Genomic DNA, 14,765 nt, shown 5'->3' with positions numbered 1-14,765 from the left:
AGTGAACTATGGCAGTAAAGTATTAGCAGGGCGTTTGTGTCCCGAGAGTAAGTGCTCATTATCCTCCCCTGTTGAGCTTTGGGTAATTGCCGTAGGGAGACTTTCCTGGACTAAGTTCCCACTCAGCCATTCACATAAAAATTCTCCACAACACTGACCTTGTGGTTGCCAAAGTTTATTGACATTATAAATGGCATGGACCAATGATAAGATGGGATTAGTGCAAAGAGATTCATTATTACAACTTTTATTTGAGTGGTCATGAAATGGTTGTGAAATGTAATGGGAATGGTTTTCAATTTTTCCGGTAGAGGTCCGTTGTAAACTTAAGAACATCTTTCACTGTGGTAAATTCATTTAGTAGAGTTTCAATAGGATCCAATATTGAAATAAACTTTTATTTTCGAATGATATTTAATGACATAAAATGGTAATGTATGTTGAAGAAATTTTATAACCATATATATTTGTATCAGGTATAATTTGAATAAAGTAGTTTTCAAAACTATATTTTGCCAATTCGACTGAAATTTATTGTCAATAGTGTTTAGATATGAAAGATATAAGAATAATTTGTGAATAATTTAAGAAATAATGTTAATTAACAATGAAAACTAGGGATGAATTCAGTACTTGAGATTTTAGTGTACTGTACATGCATAGCAGGCTAATTTGTGCTGAGTAATTTGTGGATATGATATGATGTCTTATGCGAATAATCTTTATGACAAATGCATTGCACTTAATGTTGAACGTACAAGGAATTTACAGGAAATTTCAATATAGAATGGTATTTACGTTATAATAATAATCCTAATGATTTTTTCGCGATGTAGCCGATGCTTATATATTTATTTATTTTCTGTAGTTGGGGATTTTTTTTATTGAGGTGTTGCACAGCCCATGAAGACACACTGGAAGAATTCTCGCCTCTGCAAGTAAAGAAAGATTGTTTTTTAAAATGCTGAATATGCTTTCGTAAATAGGAAATGGTGCAATTAAGAAAATATTTGAATTATAATATTGTGAAACTATTCCTTTAAAGAAAGCTAGCGTACAATACTACAACTGTATCAAATCTGATACTTACATCATAATTTTAAGTTTTTTTTCTTTTTTGTTTTTTTTCTTTTTGTTTTTTCTGTTTTTTTTATTAGCCACAACACTATAGGAGTCTTGTGTTTACAAGTCGTAAATGTCACCCAGTTTAACTTTAAAGTATAATAATTTTAGTTTTTTTTTAGATGTGCATAAAGAAGTCGCGATAATTCATTCGTCGTTATTTGAGAAATTGAAAATATTTTTATGCATCATTACATTATTATATACTTTTCTTGTTCTATGCATATAAAATTTCTTATATATAAACCATTGCTTTGTACTAAAGTTATTAACTCTATACACCCTAACAAAGTATGGAAACATCTTCACCACTCAGTTTAATAAATTCCATTAAGTCAGTAGTTTATATATATATATATATATATATATATATATATATATATATATATATATATATACATATATTGTGTGTACTGTATATATATATACCCACATATAGTATATATATATATATATATATATATATATATATATATATATATTGCATATGCTATGTATATATATATATATATATATATATATATATATATATATATATATATACATATATATATATATATATATATATATATATATTGCATATACTATATATATATATATATATATATATATATATATATATATATATATATATATATATATATATATATATATATAAACTTTGTGTTAGATAACTGTCCATCACGTACTAAAGATTTGACTCGATTCCTTGTGCTACAAGTGTTTTATGTGCTTTGGTTCAAGTAAAAGTGAAATCCTCTGGTTTGGTAGAAGATTGGGTTATTTTTAAAGGTTCTCTAACTCAAGATTACAATGTTCTTTGAAAAACGACAATGAAGGGTTGAAGATATTACAGAGGGACTAGCAGAATTTAAGCAAACCATATTTTGAGTTCTGACGGACATAGAAGAAAAAATGGTCTGTACATTATTGAAGAAGAATGATCCGAACATTTTGCTAGAAATATATATGGTAGCCTACTTTTAACTGCAACATGAGGGCATCTAGATTCTAGACAACATGTGACATATGTTTACTTACGCTTTCACCCTCAGGGCAAGTATTCACTCTGTTTGTAAGCTCCCGCAGAAGTGCATCTTCATTCTGATCCTGGAGAAGAGTCCTCACTTTCTCAACCATTGCTGCTCTGTTCATTGTCCCATCTTCATTATACTACCAATAAGAAATGGTGTCACATTCATACAAAAATTGCTACTTCAGAAAAATTTTCAAGTTTGTATGAGATACTCAATAAGGTTTCAATAAGTCTTAAAGTAAAGTCAGTATTGTATATAAAAAAAAGATTATTGTAGCCGGGAATTTTCTTGATAAGCTTCTCCCCACCAAAAAAAAAAGTAAGAAAATTATTGCAAAGCATGGCTGAACGGTCAACTATTAAAATTTACTTTAATATCTCTGGCTTAAATGGTTACTCTTTAGCAAAGTTTAATTAGAATATTTCCGTGATCTACATCAAAGAATTGAAGTCCAAAAATATTTTTAAAGACATGTCGTCAAATAAAATTCCATAGATTTACTAAACATTGTTTATGCAAAAGATATGGAGGATTCAATTAGTGTGCCCATGGAAATTAACTAATATTATAAGCATTTAATTCTGCAACCTTTAGACGCTTATTGGACAGCTATTTTCTCATATTGTAGAGACTGATATTTTATTTTAGTTGCTGATTAAATATTTAAATTGATGTTCATCTCCACGTTAACTATGAGAAATAAAACTCCCATACAAAGTAGGTTTAGCGAGAGATAAAAACAAGAATAGAAGGTAATTATTAATCGTAAATTTTCTAATATCGTGTATATTTTATTACTGTACTTTATTTGATTTGATACTAGTTTTAAGATAATGAACTTACCAGCCCTTCATGAGCGCAGTTGAAGAGGCGACGCTTATCCTCCGGGTTATTTCTCATCCAGTTTCTAAAAGCCTGGTGAGCATTTGTTTCATTGGCACCTAGATGAAAAGACAATGGTTTCAGTTTGGATTTAAATGAACATATACCATTTCAAAATTTGATTGCAGTCATATTCTCTCAAAATTGCCTACGTATCCAATCTTCTAAAGATCGTTGTTCAAACCCCTATGTGTCACTTGGAGTGTACAAAAAACAAAACGAATCCTTGCCAAGTTACTTTTGGCTTCAAATCCCTGTCATGAGGACAAAGCCTGTCCTTCTTCAGCACAAGGAATTTGGTCTCCCTACTTCTTTCATTTTATAAAATTTGCTAAAATCTCTAGTGAGATAATGAGACCGAACCTCTCTTTGGCCTCTAGAAGCAAAGATTCTTTCACAGTAACTCCCAAGCTTATCTAAGACAGTATCCTCGAAAAACCAGATTTCTTGATAGGTAGCCTATGACTTAAAGACCTTGAAGTTAGTCAGATTCTATCAGGCTTTGTTTATATTTCTTTGAGATTGAACACTTCTTTGCCAATTAGATAATTTCGATATACTTTTCTTTTAATTCTGTAATCTATGACATTACAATGAACAATCAATCCAATACATAATCTCAAAAGTATCACAGGTCCCTTGTTTCCTAAAGATTATCTGTTTCTTTCTATAGACCCTGTTTTAGTCATGGCTATACTGTGACTGTATAGTTATCGATTTTCCTTTTCTGAAACATGTTAGGTTTGGATTTATCTCATCTGAGTTCGCCAACAGTAATAGGAATTGTGTTGGGCAGACTCCATGGGGGCATTTGCCTTCTGACATTTCCTGTCTGTGGAAATAAATCGGCAGATTCTAAGGTAGGTCATCTCTGCAGATCTCAAATATGCTTGGCAGTCTTGACAGAAAATGGATGTTCATATTCCCAATTCAAGTTCTAAAAAGGTACAGCCTTGCCTCCAAGTTATATAGAATTCACTATCAACTTTAGTTCAATACCCCTTCCTCTCCCTTTTGTCCAGTGTGTTAGAGTTCAATAGCTTTAAGGCTTGCAGCTTGTATTTTAGAATGGACTACATTACTGTTCAGTTCAAGATAACCTTGTTGTTATCAAGTACAAAGTGCCTCATGTTTGGTTCCAGGCTGCTTTAGCCCCACTATGTACAACCTATTGGGTGACCACATACACAGAAAATTGGAGATCCAATCTTCCTTTATCTTCCACCTCAGGAACTATCATACACATATTGTAGAGCACTTTGCTGGATTTTCTCCACAGATGTTGTGGCTGCTAATTGGATATAAAGGTAATCTTTCCTATATCTCAATAACTTAATTCATTAGCTCTCAGTCATCTGTGTGACTTATTGCTACGTGTAACAGACTTTTGTTGACTCTTTTTGCAATATCTAAATCCAGTAATGTTGGTCTCTACTGGGCAGTGCATTTAGACTATGCAAGAGGTTATCTTTTCATCATCTCTTAGTCTCTGCACTGGTCTTTTATCTCTCCATCATACAATCTACTACTGACCAAAATATTTTCCACGTGTCCTACATTTTGTGAAATTTAAGATAAAGTTGGTTTGCTAGATCTTCAGTTTCACGATTCCTTTCCCTTAATGAAGAGGTGCTCCCATACCTCATAATGCTCTGTTTCCAAGGAGAGTTTCCTTCTGTTCTAGATGCTTAGTGAGACTCCAGGTATCTTTCTCGACACAATCCTATTACTTAATTCATCGTTTTTATCTCAATCCGCTCATATTTTTTTTTCCACTGCAGGTTGTTAGTCAACCATTCCAAGTGGGTACCTGGATCTTAATTCCTTCCAATTGTGGTTTGGATCATCCAAAGCCAGCAATATTTACTACAACCTAAGCTTTATCAGCTCGTAAGTAAACACTGAATTATTAAGGATTTTTTTTTTCAACTGCCTGTCCTTCTGATTAGATATTCAGCTTTACCATGGTGATTATTGTTAATGTTTGGATAATATTTTGAAATAAATATTACATCTAATAAATGAAAAAATTACACTACTTTATGGCTCTCTCCAACTACTTTTACTGGGTGCACATATAGCAACCAGAGAGTGAAACTTCATAGAACTATGAGATTTGGGGGCATACCTCACTTTAACAGGGTCTCTTAACTATTTAGGGGAACAAAATCATCTTGGTAAATTTCTAATCATTTTTTTTTCAACCAACGTGGTACGTTCTGGAAAGGATGAGTTTTTATGTATGGCACAAAATCTCTACATGAATAACATAGATTATTTTAACTAAAATAATGTAATTTCTAGAGTGTTTAGAATAAAACTTGAGACTCTTTATGAATGAGACATACCACTTGGGAGTGTAATGTTGAGCTGTGTAGCACAGTTTGTAAGAACTTCGTGCATTCTTGTTCGCTGATGGCTATTTCTGTGCATACTACGGCAGACTTCAACCTGAGGGTAGAAAAATTAGGAAAAGTTAGTAATCATAGATGTCAGAGATGAAACTTAGAATAGAGAATTCTTAACATTCTACCTAGCAAATTATAGGTTTCCCCAATTACTGAAAGTAGAGAGTTTTTATAAAACATTTTATAAGATAAAATAGTATATAGTGGAAAAGAAAATACCTTTGATTTATATGAGAAAAATATGTGAACGCTATCACACCTTGAAATTAACCTACCAACTCAAACTAAAAACATTGAAAGTACATCAAATTACAATTTGTAAAACAATCTTCAGTTTAGCAAAAAATTACCCAATAACTTTACCAAACTTCCTACTAAACAGCCTTTAGTTTAGCAAGCAATTAATTTGAAAATTTTATGAATTAGAAAGAATTTTGTTAACTCTCCCCTCATCCAAAACAGTGAAAACGTCACCAAAGTGTGTAGTAGCTTTGTCATTGCTGTGTTAACATATTCTATTTTAGCAACTAGAATTGTGTTTGAGTTGGAGACTTGTAATTTATTGCTATGCCTCCTTTACTATTGCTTTATGGCTTCTACTGCGTCATTGATACTAAATGCCTAGGGTGTTTTGTATGTCTTTCATAGATAGTATTAGCTAGTTCACTGGAACTTCATGGTGCCAGCTGTTTCATTGGTGCTTTGAGTAGCAGCTTGTCCCTAGGAATTAGGTGACCATAGGTGCCTCTCATGACTAGGAGTTTCCCGGGTGTTTTATTGTTAAATTGACCATTGGGTACTGTTTTAATCCTTCTAGTTCTGGTGCTTTGTTCTCTGGCCTTTTCACTAGTGTCTTGTTGCCTGGGCTGCTTCGCTTTAGGCTTGGAAGATTTATGATGGTTTTATTGCTGTTGGGTGGTCACTAGTACTTTTTTCTTACTTGTTAAACGTTATAACCTGGCGGTTAATTGGTCTTTCATGATCCTTGTTACTTTATAAAATGCATTGTGACCAGGTCTGCTTCATTGATGATTTGTGCCTTCATTGTTAATTTCCCTCTCTATCTTCAAGCTCTCTTCCTGGTTTATTGGTGCTTTTAAGCTTCAATCATTTGTTTAGCGCTCATTATATCTGATTTTCATCTATATTTCTAATATTTTATTTGTATTTGGGTATTATATTATTAATCTACTTTGTGACCTTGATATTGGCGTTTTGTAGCTTTAGGTGGTGCACTTGTGCATTACATTCCGGGTGTTATAATGACCACTACATTGATTCATAGTGCTACTTTGTGGCACCTGGAAACTAGCCTACAGTGGAGTGCATATCCCTAAGTGCTTCCATAAATAATTTTTGCCTGTAATCTTCTTTGGTTCTTTATTTCACTATTAGGTAATATATTAGAATTAGCTGCATCATTGATGACCTACCCACTTTCATGGTGCTACATGATATCAGCTGATTCTTTGCTGTTTTAGCTCTGACCTTTTTTTAGTGGCTTTGACAGTTACTTTATCATTCTGTGGTTCTGCCCGTTTGGTAAGGCTTCAAGGTCACATCTGTTTCATTGGTGATTTGGGCCCTTATTGCTCAGTCGATGCTTTGTGGTCTTCTATATGTTGTTGGCCTTTGTCTGCTTTGTCATTGGATCTTTGGTCCCTCACAGCTTGAGATACTTCATTATGATTTGTGCCCCAGAATATCTTTTTTTATGTTTTGTGACCGACTGGTTCATTGTATGTTTACTAGTTCTTCGGCATATGAATATTAAGGAAATATTTGTAGATAATTACGCAAAGTTCTATATAGTCTACTTGCTCCACTTACATTAAAGCCAGGAAAAGGCATCAATGTTACGTAAAGACTGAAAGGCATAATTTTTTCAGGAATATGATCTGAGGTAAATTTTGTATTATTGAAACAAATTAAAAATGCAACACCACTGGCTCTTTGTGACCTTTACTTTTTATTATTGTTTTAATCGAATTTGGTGGTCCTAGTTACTTTATAGGCCAAGCTTAATTTTTCTAGTCTTAATGTTTTATCAAAATGTAGTTTTCCTAGGTACCTCGTATCTCAGTATTTAATTGGCACTTTATGGTCCAGTTGCTCTATTGGGAATTCTGTAATTTGAGGAAGTGTCTTTATTCTGAAGTTTATTCTTTTTGTGTTTGATGGATGCCTATTGCAGAAATTCCTGTCATGTTTTATGACTTCTTCAGCTGTTTTGCCATTGATATCCCATAGTTGTAGCGGCTATTTATGTGGTTTGCGAGCATTTTGCTGTCTGGTGGCTCTTTTTTCTTCTGACCTGTGTATATGCATATTCTCAAGGGATCCTCTCTGTAGTTTCATGGTTTTACTGTCCCGATGTAGACTATTCTCTTGTTTACCAGCTTTTTCAATTATTTTTTACGTTTCTTTGGCTTTTTAGACACTTCTTTGTCACCTAAGATTTCTGTGCCTATTTTGCATTCCTTTTCGTCAATTAAATGTCATTTCTCGTTGATTTCTTATGGTTCTACGGTTTTCTATCTTTTGTTAACACCTTTCTTTGGTGGTCTATTCTTTGCTTTTTGGATATTTCTTGTCTCCTCTCTTTCTGTGCTTTCTTCTTCTTCTTGGATGTTTCTTTGTTTCATGACTTCTGAGCTTTGGCCAAAAGTTGATTATTGGTTTTATAATTTTTCCCACTATGGTTGACTACTGATTTTATGTAATTTTGGTTTATACTTTCTTTTTGTACACATTTTGTTATATGGCTTATTGCATTGTATGTCATTTTTCCAGAGGTTTGTTTCACTGACGATTCTTAGTAACATAGCGTTTAATCTGCAAGGTGTGTTTATTACCTCCACCAACGAAGTTGGAAGGAGGTTATATTTTCTCTCCTGTTTGTCTGTTTGTTTGTGAAGAACTTCCTGGCCACAATTTTACTCATCAAGTAGTGAAACTTTTAGGGATTAATTGCTATGTTGAGACGTAGAAGTGATTCAATTTTGAAAGTTCTAAGGCAAAGGTCAAAGTCAAGGTCGAGCAAAAGGTCAACCGAATTGACCCTAACCTTAAACCCGAGTTCACACATGGTTGCCACGCAAACTACAAATACGAATACGATCTAAATTGATTCTGGGGAAGGCTAGCTGGTTTCCAGAAATAAGCTGCCGTGGTGGAGGTCTGCACTCGCAGAGAGCTTTTCTAGTATTCATCATGTTTTTTCTACATTTTGTGGGAGCTTCAATGGGTTTGTATTACTGCTTCTGTTACGCCGTGCAGTTTGTAGCGTTCATGATTGTGTTTTTATTAATGATTCTGTGACCACCCGTAGCCTAATATAAGGTGTGCACTTTGCAGGTATTTGGGTAAGTAGTTGCAGTTTTGTCAGAGCTTCATGGGTCAGTTCTTTTAATGTGCAGTAGATTCCTTCGACTTCTTTGTTTTTCCTGATTATTCTAAATCACGATTTATTTTCCTAATGATTACTAATTTTCATTTCCTTTTTTATTAATCTTTTGTAGTGTTAGTTTTTGAATGTTTGTCAATACATATCATTGAAAAATCTACTATATTTGAATATAACATTGTGCCTAATTTTATGTAAAGTATGAAGAGAAACCGAAGCTTTAGATACTTATTTTTTACAATCAAAATTTACTACTGCAATGAGCCTGTAAATAAACTTTTTATGTATATTGTATGTAATTCTTTTTGATGACAAACTTCGCAAGTTGCTCATTAATTTTTAGTTTTCCCCCAATAGTTTCACTGTTGGACATTTCGTAAATACAAACGAGTCTTATTTTATTATAGTGTAACACTTTAATTTTCTAAGGACACTGGTGTACGCGACCCGTCAAAAATATTGCTAAATTTTTAGATTGAACTGCCCACACACACGCTCCCCCTCTTACCAGGGTATGACTAGTCCCTTTCCCTACTATCCGAGAGGCGGGGAGAGCTGAGCGTGACTGAAAGCTGTATATATATATATATATATATATATATATATATATATATATATATATATATATATACAGTATACACACACACACACACACACACACATATATATATATATATATATATATATATATATATATATATATATATATATATATATATATAATGTATAAGCAGTCTGACACTTGCTTTTTATCATATAGGAGAAATGGTTTATCCTCCTGTCTTTCATTAGTGGAATATATTTACCAAAGTTCGTTTCATAATTATTCTGATCATGTGAATTGGTCAAAAGCTTCGAATTGTGCACTCCACATTTTTGTGATTACTTACTCTTCTCATGCATTCTGTCTGGTCGGAAGAATTAGCACACAAGGTATCTGTTCAAAGAGAGAAATCAGTGTTAGAAGAGAGCTGGATATTCGACAAAATACTGACATATTTCAGTTTCTGGATATATGAAAGAATTTCTGTTAAAAAGGAACTTTCTATAAATATTGTATTGTAATTTAGAAATTTTCACCCAAGTATTTTATGTAGGACTACACGCTAGCATTATGAAAGTTATTGTTGGATAGAAATACTCAAACCTTGTAAAAATTTTTTTAATAGAATCATGCGATTTAAAATGTGGCAACGTGGTCAAAGGGAGTCACAGCTTGGAGTAGCCTCCTAAGTAATGACTGGGTTCTAGGTCAGGTTAAGGTATGGGCATAATGCTTATTTAAGGCTATGGCATCTGTGGCATATCTCCTTGGTTTCTTTAAAACTCTAGCACAACGGCGGACACAACCGACTATTTCATAGGACAACGCAATATATGATTATCTAAATTCAATCCTTTCTACTTTACTTCCTATCTCGTCATTTTCTTCAATCTTGCTACCCACACTCATTAAATTTGACTACACTGAGTAACTGTAAGGTTTCCTCACACCGGCACTTACGTATCCCATTATTCTGTGCTGAAGCCTGAATGACATCATCTGTCATAAATCCAAACCATTTGGATAATAAAAACAAACATCTCTCAAAAAGGTTGCTTCTAAAAACATTTTTAAAGCATCTTTATTCTCTGTTGAAATATATTTTTCATAAAACAGCTGCCTTTTTACATTGACTAAATAATAGATTTTTTATGGCATTCAAATATGGACAAATGAAACAAATTTTACAAAAAAATGAATTGAATTACGGATTTTAGAAAACGTATTTACAAACCAATATAGAAAATAAGGCGAGGAAATTAAATAGGTATACCAGAAAGTAAACTACAAGAAAAGACACAATATTATGTAAATAGAAATAGCAATTGTTTTGCCTTGGAATGTGTGGAGGAGCACGCACTAGGACAAAATCACTATACAAGATGTAGAAATAATATTTATCGATAAAATCACTGAAAATTGAAAATAAAGACATCAGCTAATTTACCATACTGCAAAACGAATCAAACTCACAAAATTTGACCCAAACACTCAGAAACCTTTTTTTCTGACACTATAGGCGTGACATGTTCCCTTGAAAGTCATATATCTAATGTAACTGTGCCTTCGAATGTAAATACTGCTTATCAAAGTATCAAAACACTTTTCTTTGAATATTCTTTTATTCAGTCAATAAAAGAGTAATATGCAGTGTGAAATGTTGAATGCTTTTGCTTGAACATGATAAAATGACTGTGAAGGTCCTGTAGAGAGTAGGGTTCCCCTGCTGTATAGGACCAGAAAAACAGCCCTTAAAGTTAAGTAACAGAATGATCTAAAAAGTCAAGATGCACCTCCAGATAAAAAAAAAGGAGTCTTGTAAAATCTTGTTACAAACCTGTAGATACTATGGCGTTATTATTAGATTGTCTATATTTTTCTCTCTCTCTTCATAATTTCGCCTGATAAAAGCGAAGTCATCGTTAGTTTCAAGTTACGCAGTTTGTAGATCCAACCAAGTTGCATGACAACGGGACAGTGTTGCGATAGAGGTCCCACTCCCAACCCAGTTCTGTTAACCGACCAGCCAGTGATACCAACTCTACCATATATAGAGACCAAATATCAATGGTTATCACAGTTAATCGATTTCACCTTTAATGACATACAAAGATGAAGAACACGAGTGACAGTAAAAGGGTAAATTGGAGTAACGTATCCTATTCTCTTTAGCTGCTTTTTTGTTCATTCCTCCTTAGCTAACTATCATTCCAGACATCCAGACTGTGATACAGTTTTGTCCTACTTGTGCTAACAAAGCATTTATTTGAGAGTGATTATCAAGTGGATACCAGAATAACTGCAACATTTTGTTTTATTCAAAAACATGCAAACCCTACCACCCGATGAAATACTACCGCTAGAGAGTTATGGAGTCCTTTGACTGGCCAGACAGTACTACATTGGATCCTTCTCTCTGGTTACGGTTCACTTTCCCTTTGCCTACATACACACACCGAATAGTCTGGCCTACTCTTTACATATTCTCCTCTGTCCTCATACACCTGACAACACTGAGATTACCAAACAATTCTCCTTCACCCAAGGGGTTACTGCACTGTAATTGTTCAATGGCCACTTTCCTCTTAGTAAAGGTAGATGAGACTCTTTAGCTATGGTAAGCATCTCTTCTAGGAGAAGGACACTCCAAAATCAAACCATTGTTCTCTAGTCTTAGGTAGTGCCATGGCCTCTGTACTATGGTCTTCACTGTCTTGGGTTAGAGTTCTCTAGCTCGAGGGTACACTCTTGCCCACTATTTTATCTTATTTATCTTCCTCTTGTTTAGTTATTGTTTATTGTTTATATAGGAGATATTTATTTAGATGTTACTGTTCTTAGAATATTTAATTTTTCCTTGTTTCCTTTCCTCACTGGGCTATTTTCCCTGTTGGAGTCCCTGGGCTTATAGCGTCCTGCTTTTCCAACTGGGGTTGTGGCTTGGCAAGTAACAACACTAACAATCTAGGAATCGGCTAGAGAAACGCTGGATGTGTGGAACATGCAAAATAAGCACATAATTTTATATTGCATAAAATCCATTAACCCTCGGAGAACCCTAATTATGACTCAGTTAGAGTTAAAATACTCATGAGATCAGAAGCCCTAATTCACCTAGCCTAATTTCCAACCTTAAACTAGACAGAAATAATTTCTGTAATCTAACATTTGTCGAAAAATTTGTCATAAAAATCACAACTTGATGTTTGCGTGTTACTTTTGTATGCAAGTAATTGGATATTTCCTTCTAAATAAGGTCACATTACAAAAAAGGAAAATCAGACCGTCCCTACTTGATTAGTCTCCTAATTTCTAAATTAATCATTCATAAGAAAATATTTTTCCTTTGTTTCTGTCTGTCAGTGCTAGAAGTTTTAATAACACTTTAATATGTAGTATAATCCCGATTGAACAGTAATGTCAGTGAGTAGAGCCAATTTTATTCTTTCTTTAATTTTGTGTAAAAGGAACTGATGCGAAGAAAGGTTACTGCTATTATTAGAAACCTTAGTCATAACTAGAATTTTCCAATATTTAATTTCCTATATTCCTATGAACCCGTCCTTTGGAATAGCAAAGGAAAACAAATCAGGCTTTCAAAATGACTCCAGAAATACCAGTTCTTTGATTAAGAATAGATTTATATCATGGTAGGCTACTGGTGAAAGAGCGAAGGAAATAATACGTTTAATTATTTTCTTTTCAGGATTTTATTTCAAATAGTGCGAGAAACGTAGGATAGAAAGGAACCAGTAATCTGACGTTGACTGAGTCAGGAAAGACAAAATTAGAAAAAAAAATGAATTTGATCAAAAGAACTAGAATAAAGAAACAGACATGTTCGTGAAAATATTCTATGAATCATGAAAACTTAAAAAGGTCCTTATTGTTGAACAACTTTTGCAGATAGAATGCGTTTGAATGACAATCCACAAGACAATATCAATTGCGACAACTGATAACCACACAAGCTTTCCTTCAGTGATGAAGTTGAGAGAGATTCAATTTGTTGGTTTCTAATTACCTCCGCAAACGAAGTTGGGAGGAGGTTATGTTTTCACCCCTGTTTGTTTGTGTGTGAATAACTTCCTGGCCACAATTATACTCATAGAGTAGTGAAACTTTCAAGGATTAATTGTTATGCTGAGACGTGGAAGTGATTCAATTTTGAAAGTCTTAGGTCAAAGACCAAGGTCGAGCAATTAGCTGCCGTGGCGGAGGTCTGTGCTCTACTGAGTGCCCCTCTAAATACTATTGCTATCATCTTCCGATATTTGAAAATATAAAATGTAGCCTAGCTATAAAATGGACAGCCCAATAGAACCAACATATGGGTTAAGCATTACAACGTTAACTATACCAGAAAAAAAAAAAAAAATGTAGTCTAGTAAGATAAAATGATAATTTCTCGTTATTTTTTTTTTATTTATTTTTTTTTTCCAGTAGCCTACATTTCAAGTTCATTATCATTGTGCTTTAATCTGAAAATTAGATTCTTTACAATACTTTAAATCTTGAACATTATCACGCTGGATTATTATTATTATTATTATTATTATTATTATTATCGTTGCTGTACGCGACCCGTCAATAACAATGGCTAAATATGTGGATGGATAAGCACGCACACGCGCGCATACAGATTCAACCCTTCCTACCCTTTCCCTCCTTCCTTTCGGGGTACCCCCTCTCACCAGGGTATGATTACTTTCTCTCCCCTTATCCAATGGACGGAGAGAGACCAAGTTTTTATACATCTGGTAATTCCGCTGATCGTGCCCTAATATAAGTATAGGCCTATATATATATATATATATATATATATATATATATATATATATATATATATATATATATATATATATGTTTATACATATATATATATATATATATATATATATATATATATATATATATATATATATGTTTATACATATATGTATATATATATATATATATATATATATATATGTTTATACATATATGTATATATATATATATATATATATATATGTGTGTGTGTGTGTGTGTGTTTATATATTATAATTATACACACACACACACACACATATATATATATATATATATATATATATATATATATGTGTGTGTGTGTGTGTGTGTGTGTGTGTATGTTTGTATATCCAGACACTTGCTCTTTTCTACGTAGGGGATATTATTGTTATTCAAAATATGCACAGGTTCTTACGGAAAAAGTCAGAAAATAACGAATTTTCAAACTTTTATATCATACATCATTCATATTAGAAAAAAAAAATGACAAAGCAAATAAGGCGATATGTGTAAAAATGAAATGTTTAGATGGAAATTGGTCGATTGATACAGATTAAACTGATCTTATGGCA

The 14,765-nt window shown here is 33.1% G+C and overlaps 1 protein-coding gene across 1 annotated transcript in view; it reads right to left on the bottom strand.

Moving 5' to 3' along the window:
* Positions 1–270: 270 nt before the first annotated feature.
* The window catches only part of LOC137642069 (uncharacterized), a 15,471-nt gene continuing 976 nt past the window's right edge, over positions 271–14,765 (bottom strand). Inside the window, exons 2-6 of the mRNA XM_068374625.1 lie at positions 9,746–9,792; positions 5,390–5,492; positions 3,003–3,100; positions 2,164–2,295; positions 271–932 (exon numbers count right to left, since the gene is read on the bottom strand). Coding sequence (XP_068230726.1) covers positions 882–932; positions 2,164–2,295; positions 3,003–3,100; positions 5,390–5,492; positions 9,746–9,792 — 431 coding nt within the window. The 3' untranslated portion in view covers positions 271–881. The remainder of the gene's footprint in view (positions 933–2,163; positions 2,296–3,002; positions 3,101–5,389; positions 5,493–9,745; positions 9,793–14,765) is intronic.

This window comes from Palaemon carinicauda, chromosome 6, assembly GCF_036898095.1.
Source record: "Palaemon carinicauda isolate YSFRI2023 chromosome 6, ASM3689809v2, whole genome shotgun sequence".
Lineage (NCBI taxonomy): Eukaryota > Metazoa > Arthropoda > Malacostraca > Decapoda > Palaemonidae > Palaemon > Palaemon carinicauda.
Note: the sequence above shows the minus strand (reverse complement) of the source record. Positions and strands in the feature narration are given on the sequence as shown.